Consider the following 12,761-nt stretch of genomic DNA (forward strand, 5'->3'; position numbering starts at 1 on the left):
AAAATGGACTACAATCACCTATGCTCTGTGGCATACCAAAATTATTTCACACAAACGGAATTACAAACATGATACAGCTAAAAAAAATAAACCCCATTAAATTGGACTGGAGGGCCTGCCTAAATAACTGTGGTTTTAACTGCTGTAAAAAAAATGAACAAAAAGTCATTTCAAATCCATTCTATATATTCCAAAACATTATATTAAATTTCATTTTTAATTTTGTGTGAGTGAAAGTCAAGGGAGTTATGCAGTGCTGTATCACAGAGTGGTGGCAAACATGTTGAAGGATGAATGAGTGCAGCATAGGGTCAGATAGGAGCAGTGGGGAACAATGTCAGCGCTTGGTACGAGAAAGTGTTTTTGTCTGAATATGCCCTCTGGTTAATGCGTGCTCTCACTGTTACTACCTATTGCTGCTCCATCCATTATTGTGGGACTTTACAGAATACTGACTTATTGTAATGCTACCCTTACACTGATGCGGGAGCTGCTATTAGCCACAGCTCACCCTCACACGAAGACTGTTTCTGGAAATGCCCTATGTATCAAGTGAGAGTATGAGGAAGAGCGTAATCACAGGGACGCTGAGGTGAAAGCCTGTGGTTGCCATAGTGACCAATGAGGACTTGACAGCCATTTACCTGTCAATTAAGCCAAAACCTTTGCATTTATGAAAGGGTGGATTCTCATGGCTGCACTCTGATCACTGCTTTATGGCACATACAAAATATTGGGAACACCTTCCGGTATTACCGTGCACAGTTCTACAGCAAATCGCAACATCCTAAAAGAGCACTAAAATAAATCAACACTTCCCTCCAATAAAAATGGAACATTATGATCCTCATAAATGCAGGATTTATGGCCACTTTTAATGGTGTAGCCGATCAGAGCTAGTATGTGCACGTCATCTGTTGCCGCCTTTGTTGTTGCTGTAATCATTTGGTTCACTAACGAGCACCTATCACTCACAAAAAGGTCATTTGGGGGTATTTGTGACCTGTAGATTTAATTGTAGCTGTGGATGTCTTTCTTTTGTAAAGTCTTTGTTTTGTTATCCGGAACAAAGAGGTTTGCTGCTATTTAAAACCATTTGTGCCTATTAAAAAGACGAATGTGGACAACCTTTGCGGAGAAAGAGAAAATGCGCTCTCCTTTTGTCGATACCCAAATCTCAGGCCCATTGTGCAGACTGTGAGTTATTTTAAAGGCAATGTTTTATGTGCATGTGCAGCAAGGACACACAGGACACATCAGATGAGCAGTTGCACGGAGGTCAAATGCATTTAGATTTCAAACGCATGTATGTGAGCCTGCACGGGTCCATCCTGAGGTCAACACTACAACCAATGAACTAATGATCCAGCAAATTCCATCACCCCAGCTCATTCCCTCTCTCTCGCTCTCTAATCTGTTGTCGCCCTCGCTCGCTCTTTGATGGCCCGCTGTGCAGCAGAAATGAGAAACAACGGCTCGGCAGCAGCAGTCGGACCCGCTCTGCCTCTCTGATACACGCCACTGATAAACAAGGCAGCTTGTTAAGAACGAAATTAATCTCGCCCTTGCCTGCCTTTTGCCTTTTGCAGCGGTTCCATCTTGTCAGACAGTCCTGTATTTTGTCATAGCCTTGCCACTGGCGCACAAGATTAACCTTCCCTTTTTGTGCACAGATAACTGCAAATTGTATTGAACCCATATAGTAAAATTCAGACGTTTGTAAGATCTTATAGGTGCAACAGTGTAGACCGCAACACGCTGAAAGTAAGCAACACAAAAGGAAGAACTATTTGAAAATTCAAGAAAGGAGACACTAATATTAATTTTACTAATACTGAACCAAATCTTTTATGAAAACGAAAATTGGGCAAGGAACCAAATGTGTTAATTCTCAAGGAACACACCTTCCTATCAGGCATAAGGGCCATGTATTTTTTTCCTACCAATCTAAGGAGAATGGTAATTTTTCAATCATCTATCTTTCCTTTCTTGTCCTCATTAGGCTTGTGGGTGAGCTAGAGCCTATTCTTGCTGACTTTGTGTGAGATGCAGGCTACACGCTGGACTGGTTGCCAGTCATTAGCATGGCACATTTAGAGACAGACATGAACATTCACACTTATATTTTTGGAATGTGGGAGGAAGTATGCAGAAGTTGAAAGCTCCCTTCAGAAAAGACAAAACATTCAAACCCTCGCACATAACTGTTAAGATGTGTTATCCAATTGTCTACTGTGCAGCCTGCAGTAGAAATCCTAATAAAAAATAAAAAATAAAAAAGGACAGAGTTTAAAATTTTCAAACACACTCGAGTGTCAAAAACAGAATAGAGCGAGTTTCCCCATGATGATGAAATTAGCATCTCGGTAACTGCATTGATGCAACTTCAAGACCTTCTGAATGGACAGTATATAGTTTATGGACTAACTTGTCATTAGACTGCTTTGACATGTTGATAAAGTCCTAATTTCGTAAAAGAAAGTACAAAGTTGTTGTAGGAAGTTGTTGCGTTTGTTTAGATGATTTGAATATATTTTTTATTTCTCCATTCCACTTGTTTGTTTTCAAGGTTGTTTTCGAGAGCTAATCAAATTGGTATAACTAATAATCGATTTTCAAAATAATGATTGATTGAATTGATCGCTCTTGTCGATTAATTGCAGCATTGCTATAAATTGGGGTTTTTCAGTGTTTTTCTGGGTAACTTTTGTTGTTATTACAGTGTAGGTAGAATTTATGCTTTATTTCATCATTTCTTTCTAACTAAAATAATCAGGTCGATTTTAAATGATTATGGATTACATTCACCATTATTTTAGTGTTGCACTGATCCTGTGACCTAACAGCAATTGTAGTGCGCAGTTCAATCAAATTAGCACAGGGGTTAGGGGAGATAACAATTTTAGTTGTTCTACTGAGTAAGCCAGAAAAACAAGTAGAGTAAGTAAACAGAGCATCCAAATTCTGATGTCACTCCTCTACGAGTTGAATAGCGGGATTAACATTTTATAATGAGGAAATAAATAAAATGTATAAGGAAAGCAAGTACTACGTCATACGTAATACGTCAAGTAAAAATGCCGGCTGACAGAATGTGTTGCATATCATCATCCACTGGCAATTTACTCAAACACAAGTTTTCACTTGGAAAAGTGTCAATCTGTCAACAGTTAAGCACTTCTTAAAAACTTTTAAGAACAAATTGTAAAGCTTTTCTTACAATATAATGCAGTAATACAGTGCAAAAAAAACTCTCTGACGAGAACATAGAAGAGAAACATTTACGAATGGTAAAGGAAAACGTATACAGTGGGTTAGACAGCATGCTTTTGTTTGTCCATAAGCACCTTGATTTGTTAAATTAGCATGTGAATAAAATAAACAAAAAAAAGCACTTTCCGATTAGCGTTAAATCCTCTACGCAATTCTCCAAAACATAATTATTTTCGAGAATTCCGAGCACACATGCATGCAGCAGGCGAATGCGCGCACTTCTTCCATGTGCATCCACGCACTGTCTACCGGTAGTTTTTTTTTTTTTTTCGCATGTGGATTATCCGCCAGTATTTGAAATGCTTGTACAAAAGCGATTCACAAGTTCATATTTCGCACACCAACCATAAAATTTGCCAGAAAACTGCGCATTGCATTGTAACCATGTTGTCAAGCAACAAAATGAAGAAAAAAAAGACGTCCAAAGTGTCCGTCTTAACTGGAATAAAGCAAGCGGGTCAACTTTCCAAGCCGGAGCAGGGGAGCTGAATGCCGCGACTCCTTGCTTGCAAGCCTGCGCGCGGCTGCACCCAAGACCCTCCCCGCCCACCTCCTCCATCAGCCTCGGTTTCCTCCCCCATTAAGAAAACTTACTTTTCTCTGGCTTGGCTGTCGGACGGCACGTTGCTGCTCTTGCCTTTGGCGTACATGCTTGCAGAGAGCTCCGATTGTCACCCACCTGTCAACCCATCACAACCTCCTTGGGCACAGCCCCGTCACCATGGCGACACGACCAGCGTCCGCTCCTATTGGATGCAGTCTCTCGCAGGACCGCCCACTCACAGAGGCAACGGTGGGTGACACCGGGAAAGCCACGCCCATCCACCATAGCCCCGCCCCCTGCTCACCCTGTCCTGTCTGTCTCTCCCCTCTGCTTTCCATTTCTGAGGTCTGTGTGTCTGTCTGTGTATCTGTCTGTCATTTATTCCCTGATTGGAACTGCTCTCCTGACTCACACACACACACACACACACACACACACACAAACACACACACACGTACACACACACGCACACGTACACACACGTACAGTGAGCGAGCGAGCGCGCGCGCGCACGTACTCACATCCTCCCTCCTCTGTCAGTGCAAAGGGGAATTTGAAACCGTCCAACAACTGGCTTGGCTGCTCCTTTTTTTTTTTTTTTATGATCACACCCTCCCATGCACACATACACAAGCGCATACTGTGGATTGTGCATAAAACACATACAAGCTGCGTCGCAGCTGTGTTTATTTACATACGTGTGCAAACACGTGTATGAATGCGTCACAACACTGGTAAAAAAAGAGGGTGGAGGAGAGATGAGCAAAACAATCACCTGTTGGAGAAAACTCCCTAGTTTGTGTATTACATTTGAATGAGTGACAAGCAGTAACTTCTTGCCAAACTTGCATTCTTTTTCTGATGCTTTCACCGCAACCTCTCTTCATTGTTGAATATTTGGAGGGGATGTAGTCTCTTCAGCAAGTAAAATGCATCCTCTGTAGAGTTTAAGTCTGGTTGACCTTTGACATTTGTTGTCTTGACCATCAGTGCGTATTCTGAGCCATTCAAGATGGCTCTTTTGCTATGGCCACTGTTTGTGAAATGACTGATTGATTTTCCATCCTCTCTCAGCTTCATAATTGCTTGTTTCTAACCCATATACATATCTGTGGTTCTCCCCCACTGAGGACATTTTAACTATAGAAATTGTAGTTGTTTGAATATCATTAGTATTTGGACTTTAATAAAGCTGGTCTGCAATGATTTATAGTCTAACTACAACTGTCTTAACAATTCAACTCGGAACCACACAAAAGTGGAAAGCAACCAACAAACCGAAACAAAATGCAGATCAATAGGAAGCAGCCACAGTGAGTGATTGGAAAAAGAACCAACTAAGACAAAAACGACATGGTTTGATTCATACCATCACCCTGCTCATCGCAGATATCAAATGATTATCTTATCATATCTCAAATCATCTTTCCCACGAAACGTAATTGAATCAAATGTAAAGAAAGAAACAGTTTGTGCATGATTGACCGCTCCTTCTGATGTGCTCACCTTGGCCACCAGGGAGCAGTATAATACAGACATACATATATACATGCAGCTGGGGGAGATGGTCATAACTCCTCAATAAGTTGCGGTAATATGAGTCATTTTTCATGGAGGATAAAGAATGTATGTTTGTGAGTCTTGTTATAAAGTAATCACCCCCTTTGTTGTGTTTGAGAACCTCCTACACAATAACTAAAAATCTCTGATATAGAAGTATCCTATTTAAATACACCCTATGTATGTTTTTATAGTATTTACGGCGCTTAAATGTTTTTAGGGTCTTTAAACAGAATTTCAGAAAAATACAAACACATGTATTGTATTGAAAGAGAGCATGAGTACAACACAAACATTCTCATGATAATTATATACATATTTATATATTATATATATGTAGTTCTTGATATATTATTTATCCACAATTAAGTGAAAATGGGGTTCAAAGCTTTCTCCTTGTATAAAATATTCTTAAATGACTTCTGTTGTGATTCGGCACTATAATGTAATGAATTGGAATTGAATTCCTTGCTTTTGTGTACTTCTTCCAGGCTGTTATGTGTTTTCAGGGTTTGCAGTAGGGAATAGTTGCTATGTCATCCTGGCAGTCAACATTGAGGCGGATCCACTCCACAGGTTGTCACAATATAGCAAATCCACTGAGAGGAAAGGACATGAGAGGAGCAAGGTGGACAACAGCATGGCACCATTTAGCCTGCGAAACATACACAACAGGCTGTTTTAAAAAGGCTGATCCATGAACTGTAAGCTCTTTGCAAAGAGTGCATGTGTGTGCAGGTGTGTGCGTACGTGCAAAGTAAGGACGCAGCACAGGGACGGCAGTGTTAATGCTTACGCAATGCTCCTGCGATGTGACCCACTTGGAAAGGATGCTGCCTTGTTCTCTTCTGTTATCGCTGACCCCCACCCCTCCTCGCCCAAACTACACTTTGCCCCCATCTTTATCACTACGCCCCTCTCGCCCCCTTCGCACTCCCTCCCAGAACCAAATTAACCCCTTTCCCCCAGAGACCGTTCTATTTCTGACAATCAGAACTTTTGGTTTTGGGATGAGTCCCTCTGGGTTGATCGCCATGACAACCACTCACATGCAACAGCCACGTGTTCGAGAGGATGGGGAGGAAGACAAAGCAGGAGGGGGGAGAAAGAATAAGGATGATGTAGGCGAAGAGAGGTGAAAGTATGACGGGGGGGGGGCGGGATTGTATACCATGAGATAAATTATGATCAGATGATCAAATATTATATTCTGCGTGTCCGAGTGAGCAGCTTGAGTTTTTAACACAGTTTTTAAATAACTGGAAATATAGAAACCCAAAGGACATTGACATTGGCTTCACAGAATTAAAACTGTAACATTTAAAAACGTATACAAAAAAAATAATAAATTTAAAAGCTAAGGTAAGACACACAGAATAATTTAAGACATTAAAAATGATTTAAGGAATTTAAAAAGTTGTTTAAAAAACATAAATGACTAAAATATCATACAGCACAGGAACAAGATTTCATGTTGCTTTGAAATCCTCACCAACCTTACAAAAGTATTCCAAGCACATCTCTATATTTTATGATGGGCAAAAAAAAGAATGTTGGACATTTCAATGATGGAAAATCCAATTTAACATGCTCATACGTTTCACTGTGTAATTTGTTGCTCTAATAGGAATTCATCTACCCACATGAAAATAAATTGTCCTCTCTTTAAGCTACATCACAATTTTTCACTTCCTGAATAGGAGTGATACATGATTAGGCCTTGGCAAAAGTTTACACCTTTCAATTTTGTTTGCTATTTTCCGATTTCTCTCGCCTATCTTTCAGTCTGCGTCCACCCACGAGTTTCTTCTTCTCAGTTTTACAGCAGCGGGCCGGCCATCTGCCTGAGGTCATCAATGGCAAGTTGCATGTGTGTGTGGAATAGGGGATAACAAAATGCAAATTGTCATTTGATTTTATTCCTTCTCCATAGTGTCTGTCTACCATCTGCCTGTCATACAGTCCCACCAACACTCATATAATCCTACACAAAGAATAATTTCCCACTCTCTTGATACTATGCAAGTGTTTTGGCATGTTGGGAACAGCCTGTGTTTACAGAGCGTGGTAAAGCTCTGTAATCGTCTATTTCCACTGAGAGTGTCTTTTTACAAAGCCACTCATTGGCAACCGATTAAAGTTGCCACACAACGAGATTAATTGGCATTGAAGTCGACTAAATCGAGCGCCTCAGTGAATTATTGTACGAACAATATACACCTTGTCATATTGTTTCCAAACAATTCAGCAACAGTTGTGATTCATTTGAGAGGACGCTATTCTGCGTATGTTATTCTTATGGTTTCTTATGGTTATGGGCACACAACCTTGAATTGGAAAGGTCTCATCAAACAAAAAGTCATGAAAAAATATACACAATACATATACTGAATCAATCATCTTGTTTCAATTTCCTGCACTCACCAATTTGACTTCTGGAATAACTAATTTTCATACCAAGTTAAATTTCCTGCAGCACACATGATAATATCTTGTGGCACATTAGTGATTGGGAATGACTGATATTGTGATCCAATAAAGTATTGATGTAAATGGATCTAATTTATTAAGATCCTTTCGAACGCTGGTAAATGTTTATAATGTTTTAATTTTGTGACTTTCTTCTAAGCGTAGGACATTCTTGTAAGATGTTGTGCCCTTATCGTAATAACAGCTCATACAGTATCAAATTATTTTTAACGGTCCACAAATAACTCTTTCAATATCAATATACGAAGTATCTCGTAGACCCTTTTTTATCGGCAATGATGTTGATTTCTACATCAATTTGGCAGCTGGTAAATGATTTGCTATGAAAGCGTTTGTCCTCACCAGATGTTTGATAATTGTGTAGGTGAGATCATTGTACTTTCGAAGGTATATGCAGCGATAGCCACCAAATACAAATCATGTTTATGATGCAAATTTGAATCCAAACTACTAAAACGCATTTTGGAATTAAAACAATTATTCTGTGAGAAGAGGATTTTTTTACTAGCATGTTTTGGCTAATGATTTTCTATACTGATTAATATTGTTTGCGTTGGCGTGTTGCTGTCAAAAAAACAGTTTTTAAATATATTTTATCCTGTGAAAAGGGCTTGATAAAGCTTGATGAGTGGTAGCAGTATCATGGCTAGAAAAAAACATTTCTCAGCCAGTCCTAAAATACAAGACAGTGTGTGAGGCAGAACAGAAAACCCTCTAACAACTGGAGGTACATGCTGCCCTTCTTTTTTCTTTTTGTTTAATTCTAAGCAGGTTTCCCCATCTGTGAAATTCCCAATGATCTGTCCTGGGAGGCACGTGTACGGACTGCAGAGTGCTGATGTGTATATAAAAAGATAGCAACAGTCTATCTACCTGAACCAGAGGTTCTCCACTGTCCCATAACAAATTGCTCTTTTATAAGCTGACTTTTGTGAAGTTAGTGCCTCGCTCATCAGGTGACTATTTTAGATAAAGAAAAATGTGCCACTATGTGATTCAAATAATGCACCTCTAATTGGCAACATAAAGGACTAGAAGGTGTTTTAATAATACGTACATGTGAGTTTTTTTTGGGGTCAAATAGCCAAAACAAAATCAAACAATTGCAGCTTCTGTTGTGCTTTCACCCGACTCGATACAAGCTTGGACACAAGGGCTTTTTAAGAGCCTTTCATTTGGAAACACCTTTCACCCTGATTGCATCTATAAGCCTAAATGATAGATGATCCAGCATCAAGGTCAGGACAGAGGTTGCGTGCACGTATTAACTGCCCTCGCTAGACTCTTGGGTCTGCTCGCATTGGCTCAGATGTAAACTCAAGCTGACTGTGACTATATGGTTGTGAAGGATGAAAGGCGAGTCTCATTCCAAGCAGATGTCAAGTGGATGCATTGCACAGTATATACGACCTACTGAATTGCCCAATGCTCAACTATATCCATTTCAGGGAAAACATTATACACACGCTATATGTGCATTTACAAGCACTGGGACATCAGGATAGTCCATCCATCCATTTTCTGAACCGCTTTGTCCCCACGGGGGTCACGGGCGTGCTGGAGCCTAGCCCAGCCGTCATCGGGCAGTAGGCGGGGGACACCCTGAACCGGTTGCTAGCCAATCGCAGGGCACACATAGACGAACGATCATCCGCACTCGCACTCATACCTAGGGACAATTTAGAGTCTTCAATCGGCCTACCAAGCATGTTTTTGGGATGTGGGAGGAAACCGGAGTACTCGGAGAAAACCCAAGCGGACACGGGAAGAACACGCAAAGTCCACACAGGGCCGGAGGCGGAATCAAACCCGCACCCTCCTAACTGTGAGGCAGACGTGCTACCCAGTGCCCCACCGAGCCGCCCTCACATCAGATAGTGATCCACAAAAAAGAACGCTCATGAGCAAATGTGTGCGTGTTTACTTCTTTATCTCAATTCCATTCAATGCAACATTTAATTGATGCTTATTCAACAAGGACGATACACAATTGTTGCATCAATATAATGTCATCATGGACGAAATGGATTTTTAATAGAAAAGGATACAAAAAAATGTTGTTTTCATTTCAACAGCTCAAATTTATTAATTTTCACAACATGTGTTTAGTGACATTTGAGGCGGTTTTTGAATGTCAACCCATACGTAACTGTTGTCTGTATATTATTATTATTATTTTCCTCTTCAGTTCATGATGCGCTTGCTTCTTGTAGGGTAAGTACTGTACTGAAAATACCACAAAAAAGAAAAAATGTCAACATTTGATGCTCGCTGAACTAAAATGCTCTATTACGTTGACTAGTCAACACGTTATGCATTTTGTACAACTTAAAGGTGCATTTTCTCTTATGAGGGTCAAATGACAAAATGTTCATCCTTTAGGGCTGATCAACTTTAGAGAGTCAATTTTGCGGGTTGTCAACAAAACTGCAGTGCACACAAAGAGGATAGGGTGCTTTGAGTGACAGAGTTCTTAGATAGGGAGATCAAGTGGATTTGATGACTGGCAGATTTGTTTTTATAAAAGCTAAACAGCTCATGGCAAATATTTGACCTACATTTGCAGCGAGAATGTGGTTTCAGGCTGTGATGCTTATTAATCATTTTTGCACACAAATGATTTGCAAAAACGTGCACAAGATTTATGGAACGGAGCTTAGCTGCCAAAACTTCCTGATGCACGTCTGTAAGAAAATGCTGAGCATAAGGAAATTCATTTTTTTCTTGCATGCGAGAATCTTTATTGTGTCTATAATACTACAAAGTAATTTGATCTTATTTTATGGGGAACAATTAACCTTCCAAAAATAACATTGGTGAAACATAGTTGAATATGACCTTTTACATGCATTTCATCGTGACAAAATAATTAAAAATCACACCCATATTCTCAAATTCTAGTCAGCTAATAAAAGACTGTTCATTCTCTTTGCCTGTAGAGCTATGCAGTCATGTTTTTATGCTTCACTGCCTGCTTTAAAAAAAGCGGAGTTGCTCTGTTCCAAGCCGAGGTCTTTGGAAGGTGAACGGTAATTGCTGAGGGAGGATTTAGCTTGACGCTGGAACAAAGCAGCTCTTTTGTTTTAATGAGACGGAACTTCATTCTTTGAGAACCACACCATAGAAATTAATCTGACAGATGAATGTAACATGTAGTTTGTGTTCAGGTTTTTTTTTTGAGAGAGACAACTGATGCAGGTATGTTCCACATTCTTCAAGTAGTTACCGCTATTCTAATAGATGCCATGTCCCAATTATTTTGCACCTTGACTTTGAGTAAAAGCCACACCTCAAACAGACTTTTCCTCTATTCCGCACGAGGCTCACCTTGGCAAGATACAAGCGGTGTGGATGGAGAGAGCTGATTGGGCTCATTCAAAAATATTTCAGACTTGAAATAAAACAAGCAAACCTGAAATTTAATTTTTGACAAATAGCGTTGTCATTTAAATCATGAAACTCTCATTTAAAACTCTTTTGGCTTTTTAGTTGCAAAGCAGACTAACTGATCTTCTGCAAAGGTTTTTTTTTTTTCTCCGACTTTACTTTGTGTTGAAGTTTCAGAAAATCCCATAACGTTTTTTTGATCTTATTTCAGTCATTATGGTTAGGGATGGATGCTCACGGTTTCTGCATTCGGCATGTTCCCAACACGTACAAATTGGGAGGATTTTTTTTTCTCCTCTGGAGACACAGAGAGGACACTGATTGGATGCGGATGCAGATGGCAAAACATTAAAAATATAAAATCTATGTTGCTTTGCTTTGGAATGATATACGCAGTATGTAATTGTGTGTGCACGGTTGATCATACTTATCACATGACCACAAGCTGACAAAGAGCTCATGTGTGCCTGGTTGTCAAGTCTTTCAGCATTATTCTGAACCACCTCGGCCCTGACACGCATTGTTTGTGGTGGAGAAAGGTATCAGAGGATCTACACAAGATTAGAGCTGGCAACTGTTCCCTTCGCGGCTTCCTGTTTTGCCACAAGAATTCCTTTTGGTGGGTGCAAAAAAAGCAGCAAAACAGCACAATTGGGAATGTTAACTCTTTCCTCACTATTTTGCTTCTCAACTTGGCCAAGATTGCCTGGGCAAATTGACAACTTCATAAGCAGACAACCATAACGTCTTGATTTTGATCTTGGGTTTCTGTTTAACACAAAACATGTTTTTTATTTCCCTTCGACTTGACTTTCTCTCCACATTCTCCCTCATAGGCGACACAGCCTTCGTTCCCTGCATCTAAATTGCAAATGGCAGCAAAGCCGACTGGCGGCGGAGCCTCTCAATGTCATTAGAACTGACCCTGTGGATTAACTGGAGGAGAGAGACGGTGTGTAGAACCTACAGATCAATAACAGAGCTTATTCTCCTGGTTATTTTACTTCAATTTGGATTTAGATCTGCCTCGCTGAAATATCCACTCAACTGCTGTGCAAAAAAACATTTGAAAAAGAGCAGAATGATTCTCCTACACAAAACTCTTCAATGCATTTCCTACATTATATCTCTGCTTTTCAAGGTCAGAGGTGAGTTGGAGCATTTCACAGCCCACTTTAGATGAGAAGCACACTACACGATGGGGTGGTTGCTAGTCAATGACATAAAAACAGACAACCGGTCACATTCAGACTTTGGGCACGTAGAAGTCTCATGTTAACTCCACAAAGAAAATATTAAATTGAGATTCAAACCGAGAATTTTACACTGTGAGACAGCTACACTAAATACACAGGAACTAATCCCAACTTCTTTTCACTGTAAACACTCCAAATAAGGTCAGTTGCATTTAAGCTTACAAGGCACTAAAGAAATGTTAAACAGATGGAGATTTGGCAAACTTTGCCTTTGGAAATACTTCAACCACATGTCTTCATTCTTGCACGGA

At 40.0% G+C, this 12,761-nt stretch overlaps 1 protein-coding gene across 1 annotated transcript in view; it reads right to left on the minus strand.

The window, feature by feature from the left end:
- Positions 1-4,339, minus strand: part of LOC147058121 (single-stranded DNA-binding protein 2) — a 31,796-nt gene extending 27,457 nt beyond the window's left edge. Inside the window, exon 1 of the mRNA XM_085909831.1 lies at positions 3,868-4,339. Within this exon, the coding sequence (XP_085765957.1) occupies positions 3,868-3,923 (56 nt within the window). The 5' untranslated portion in view covers positions 3,924-4,339. The remainder of the gene's footprint in view (positions 1-3,867) is intronic.
- Between the last annotated feature and the right edge of the window lie 8,422 nt (positions 4,340-12,761).

Source organism: Syngnathus leptorhynchus, chromosome 4, assembly GCF_054491065.1.
Source record: "Syngnathus leptorhynchus isolate UIUO chromosome 4, UIUO_Slep, whole genome shotgun sequence".
Classification (NCBI taxonomy): domain Eukaryota; kingdom Metazoa; phylum Chordata; class Actinopteri; order Syngnathiformes; family Syngnathidae; genus Syngnathus; species Syngnathus leptorhynchus.